This window comes from Hakea prostrata, chromosome 8 (genome assembly GCF_041222555.1).
Source record: "Hakea prostrata isolate BN-2017 chromosome 8, UWA_Hpros_2, whole genome shotgun sequence".
In the NCBI taxonomy this organism is placed as follows: domain Eukaryota; kingdom Viridiplantae; phylum Streptophyta; class Magnoliopsida; order Proteales; family Proteaceae; genus Hakea; species Hakea prostrata.
Genome location: NC_142607.1, coordinates 19,809,395 through 19,815,334, shown reverse-complemented (window position 1 = coordinate 19,815,334; position 5,940 = coordinate 19,809,395). Strand labels below are relative to the sequence as shown.

Here is a 5,940-nt window from a genome sequence, read left to right as displayed (position 1 = left end):
GCAATTATATCCATAGAGAGTCCATTCGAGTAATCAACACTTCGCTTTGCAAAACCTCGACTAAATTTATAAATTACTACGATATCAGATACCACAATGAAATCATATGGCCAGAATATGCCCTATAAGGTGTTTCCTTCTTCTTCTTCTTTTTTTGAGAAAACAAATTTTATCGAGAAGTGCCACGCAAAGTAGGCTAGGCTCGAGAGATAAACTATAATCAAGCTAACTTATTGATGAAGGTAAGGGTAATGCTTATCAACTTCTTGCCTTCCACCACAAGACCAAGTAAATCTGATTTCATTGATTCCAATCCCTCCTCACATGTATCCTCGTTTGTCAGTGCTGCACTCATCCAAGTCTTCAAGTTGTCAATGGCTACAATGTCGAGCGTTCCATTTAGTGTCAGAGTTGACTTGTCCATCTGATCAATGGCGTCTCCATAGGTGTCCATACAATCCTTTATAACCTTATCAGATCTGGGTTTCTTTGAAAGGAGACCATTGACAGTTGTTGCACTAGAAAAGCTCTCTTTGAGGGCCACCCTAGCTAGACTGGATGGACTTTCTTCGATCATGAGAGCTCTAGGGATGAGTTTGGCGATGCAGACGTCAGGATACAATGTTGTCTTGCAATTGGTGATGATGAAATTCTTGCTAGTGGCTGAGATTGCCAGTGGAAGAAGGAGGAGGAGGATAGCTGTAGAGATTATAGTTGCCGTGGCAGCCATCTTTTTTTTCAAAGAAAGAAACACTGATGGTTTTTAAAGTTTTCTTATTATTATTAAAATGGAAGGAAGACAGATGGGCAAGGAGTTAATGAGTGGGGTTTTATTTATACATGAGCTTCTGATCTTGTCTACCTTTCTGGTAGGGATCCTAATGATAGGAGGCAAAAGTGGATGCTTTGAATACTATTACAAGGAATGGTTGAAACGCTATCAACAATTTAATTCAGTTTGCTTCTAAATAGTGAGGATGGGCGTGAAATGCAACTGAATTGTTAAATATCTGTGTCTTTAAGATTAACCAAAAGGGCAATGTTTGAGGTTGAAATGAGGGTTGTCTGATTACGACTTTCACAACCATTCTTGCACATTGTTTGGCCCTCATTGTTTGCTCCTTTTTTTTTGGTGAAGCAATTTAATGAGTACTATAAAATAAAGTGGGATTAACAAAAAAAAAAAAAGTGGTGGTGGTACTCACCATACGTTGGGCAACTTTCATTAGTTTTTTTCTTTGTGTGTGTGTGTGTGTGTTCGGGGGGGGGGCTTCGATGGGCACCAAGATTTGCCACATAGCTTTCTGAATTAGCCTGAAATTTAATCGATGAGTAGTGCCTAGTTCTAAAGATCATATATCAATTTCGTGTCAATTTTATTGTCAAAGCTTGCTATAAATGAAGAGGTTGAAACCGACTTGTAAGTCCAGCTTGTGACGGATGCCACCTCCTGTGCAAGTGAATGGGCCAAGCAAATAACATATCTAGGAAGAAAGATAAGAGAAAATACAAACATCAACTCCAAGGTGTACTGGAAAATGTTGCATTTCTTAGAATTTTTGGTGAAATGGGATCTGTTCATGGAGTTATAATTTATCAAGTTGTGGTGAGTTTCATAAAACTCTGATCTTAATGCTAAATACTCAATCTTGGGTCTCTGTCCCTCTCTCTCTCTCTCTTTTCTTTGGAGGAGAAACCGGGGTGTCTAGGTCAAGCTAGTAAGACATCCAACCCTTACTTTGATCTTGACAGAGAAATGGGAATAGATAATTTTATATAATTGTTCTTATTTCCATGGCTAAAAGCTCTGCCATTCAGGCTCAAGATGGATTATAATAACTTGGCATCATTAAAACCAAAACTTACACAACTAGCTATTCATGATGAAATAAAACACAAAGAATGAGGCTAAGAATCTAATTTTTTGGGTCAATATTTATGCTTACTGTGAGATCCCACCTAACCCTAACCTTGCTGTTGTACCAAATGCATATATACCATATGCATTGTTCAATTTATTCTCTTCCGTATGAGTTGCCTAGTTTCGTTTGGTAGAAGTTTACCCCGAAGCTGATCTATTCTCTCTTCTATTTTTCTAGTGCCTTCTATCTCCCTTTGATAGGAGGGTGATCTTAAATCATTCCCGTGACTGATCCTTCTATTCCTGCTGTTCTAGAGTGGATCTCCATACACTCTATAACTTTGTGAATTCTCCACATGATGATTTCGAAGAGAAATCAAGTGTGATCTTCATGATTTGTTATTCCTTCTAATTGTTTCAAGACTTCAAGCTTTTCATCTCATATTCTTCAATCAAAGATTGGTAATCTCTCTTGTGTTGTATTGATCTACTCTTGCTATGATTTATTCTTTGAGATTGAGATTATGAAGAAGATGTTGCATCCTTGCAACATATTGATCCTTGCAACCATCTCTTCTACAATCTCCTTTCATTCTTAAAGTTTAATGATCTTCATATTAATCTTCGCCATGATCCTTGTGAAATCTTCATCATGCCATGATCATACTTTCGATTTGATTTCAAAGCATGTTAGATTTATTCCTTGTTTTCTTACAAAAGACTTATCGATATTTGTTTCCGATGACTTTGAGAGAAGGAAGCCAAGATAATAGGAAAGTACCCCTGTCTTTCGGAATCCAGGAACTCTCCCAATTTCAAGGATGAAATTATTTTAAGGGGGGAGAATGTGAAATCCAGCCCAAACCTAGCTAGGACACCCTATCTGTTTTGGGTAAAGAAATGTTAGTTTAAATGTTACACCTTGAAGTTGGACCTTGATAACAGTGTTGCTACCCTTTGAAAGCCTTAGGAAGTCATGTCAAACCTTTCCTTAAGGTAAATCCAAGGTCCCGAAGTGAAGGAAGTAGTCTTTGTGGGCCCTCTCTATAGAAGACATGGTGTGTGACCCAAAACCCATGGATATTGTTGATGGTGATTCATACTTGGAAGCATTGTCAGTGTTTAGTAAGAAACTGCACATCGAAGAGGGGTGAATTATTTGAAGTACCTAATGAACTCCCATGCTCAATCCGAAGGTATTTCTAGAAACCAGACTTCTCGATTGACTTGTAGGAGAAAACCCCACTCAATTTGACCCTGTATAGCCCTCCGAAACCCTATTTGAACCTTGTTGTTCTGCTTGGTCGACTCCTTGGTCGACTGGGCCAGTCGACCAAGCACTCGACCAAAGGTTTGCTAAATCCTAGAAAATGCAATTTTAGGGTTTTTCACTTTTATTTAAACCCTACTTCGAGTTTCTAAGTTACGGTTGCCTCCTAAAAACTTTTTGAACGTGAGAAGACCTCTCCGAAACTCTCTCTGGTGATTTCGAAAACTCCTCTGTAGATCTGAAGCCTCTCATCTCTGATTTGACAATTCAAGGTTAGTACCTCTTCTGAATTTTAAATTATTCTTTCTTCGATCTTGTTCTTGATTGAGATCAGGAAGAAGATGTTGCAATCTTGCAACCATCCCTTAGTGATCTCCTTCATTTCTTTGAGCTCTATGATCATCGTCATGATCTTCACCCTAGCTTGTTTATTTTCTTGAAACCCTGACCTTCTATGATCTTTCTGGAAACCTTTGGTAACCTCCCATGCGAGGGAAACCTCATGGGCAATGTTTCTATTAATCTAAACTGGGTTTTCTATGATTTTCCTGTTTTAATTGGCCAAGCATTCATTCCCTCTCATTCCGTGATCATAACCTTTTCATGGGAGCCATAACGGTTGAAACCCTAGTTTCTTGGGTCAAATCAAGAACCCATATTTTGACCATGACTTGATATTTTTATCTTCCTAGATGATTCTAATACATCCTAGGAAGTTCCCCTTCAAATTTTAGATCAATCCGACTTCAAACGAAAAAGTTATGACCAAATCAGTTTTTACTTTTCCGTACTGACTCGATTGGTCGACTGATTGGTCGACTGGACCACTCGACCAAGCACTCGACCAAAGGAGGCAGTAGCTTCATTTTTCACTCGATTTGATTCGTTTGCTCTCTAATCTTTTAGGTATGTTTCCTAATATTGTATCTATGCTTGTTAGGGGTTTATTTGCCAAGTTTGTTGTCTCTCTCTTTGATCTTTGGATTATCTTCGGCGATAATCAAGGTAAGGACAGTTATTTCATAATAACATAGATCGCATACTCTGGTTTCTACTTTAAGAAACTATGAGTTTGTTTACTATTCTTGTACTTTATACTTCTGATATACTATTGTAAGTACAGTAGCACTTGTTTATGTATTCTTTTTCATTATTCAAGCTTATATGAAATGTTTATTATTGCTTGATCGAATTATGCTTTTACATTCTCTTTTATATGATGAATTGTTGGTTGTGTATGTCATGACTGATCTGGGAATGTGTTTGACTAGGTATGCTTTGGGATTGGGAAGTGTCCTTTTGACGCTTCTGTCCTTGGACATCGGAGGGAATAGTATGGGATGTTCTCCGAAGATGCCCATCGACACTTTCCCGAATCATTGGTTGTCATACCTAGGGCTGTCTAGCAGTGTTTGGCTAGGATGTCCCCGTTATAGCAGACCCGAATCGGAAGGGTATTGAGACCGAACATCCCTTTGTAGCAATGTGATTCACGGGCGCTCAAGACCGGTAACCAACCCATGAAAGGACAGGAATCATATTGTGGGGGCCATTTATTGGAGGGTTGCATATGGCTAGACTTGGGCTCATGGGCGCTTAAGACCAGTAACCAACCCGTGACAGGACATGAGAGCTTCCCGTTTACCATATGTGGATAACCAATAGGGTTGATGAGTCCGTATTTGAGAGAGTCGGATACGCTGACTCTAGTGTGAAGGATACTGGAAAGGATCCCGAGAGGGGAAGAATGGACATATCTGGATCTGAGTTGATGTAACTGAGTAGATGACTTGCATTGGGCTAGGCTTTACCCGACATGTGCCAGTACTTAGACCAATGGTGATGTGAGAGAGCGGTGACTTAACCCCCAGCCATGGAATGTCCCGAGGGATGCCGGACCCGCTACCAAAAGGCGTTGTGTGATTGACCTACCCAAAGAAGTACGGTGCTATGACTTAAAGCATGTCTGCCAATAGAGATCAGCATACATAGAGTTTAGATGCATACATACATTATCTGTTTCATATTGCATTGCATCTTGTTATGTTCTGCCGCATGTTATTTATGTTGTTATGAGTTAACTTGCCTTACTGAGTTTCTTTCGAAACTCACTGCTTTTGTACCATATCTTTTGTTAGACTTCTCTACAGGTTCGGATTACTATGACGGTACGTATGAAGAAGCGCAAGGTGAAGAAGATGAAGAAAAGCCGATTGAAGATGTGGATTAGATTTCTTTTGTTTCTTCTAGACTTTTACTTTACTTGTATTAGCTTAGAGCTTTACTTAGATTTCGATCTACCTTCCGCATATGTTGTGGAGTATATTTCAGCTATACTCTACAGTTGTCTTTGGATTTGGTATCTTGTTAATTCGCACTCTGATATTCTTAGTGATCCTTTTGAGATCTTTTCTTGAATTTTATTATTAACTTATTAGAATACAATGATTTGTTTTTCCTTTTGATTATGTTATGGTGCTAAATGGATATGATCGTTCCTAAACTTGATCTTTTGGGCTGTGGATCACTCCCCTGGATAACTCAAATAGGGTATAGGCTGGGTGTATTTGGGCGGGAAGTGACACTTACAGTATCATGACACTCAACCACAGGTTTCATTCCAGTTGGCAAAGATCACCAGTTCATAATATGAAATGAAGAGCTCAAATCATCTTGGGTCGGAGGCAAAGTCCTGCTATATATTTAAACAATTATACAACTACCCTAATGATATAGTCAAGGTACACATAAATTGGCCAAGATGAATAAAAGTTCCAATGAAAGAACATCGTGACACTCCAAAAGAGCA

At 38.9% G+C, this 5,940-nt stretch overlaps 1 protein-coding gene across 1 annotated transcript; it reads right to left on the bottom strand.

Moving 5' to 3' along the window:
• Positions 1-220: 220 nt before the first annotated feature.
• LOC149007397 (21 kDa protein-like) lies at positions 221-730 on the bottom strand. The gene has a single exon (XM_089167054.1). It carries the CDS (start codon positions 728-730, stop codon positions 221-223), a length of 510 nt encoding a protein of 169 aa, XP_089023180.1.
• Between the last annotated feature and the right edge of the window lie 5,210 nt (positions 731-5,940).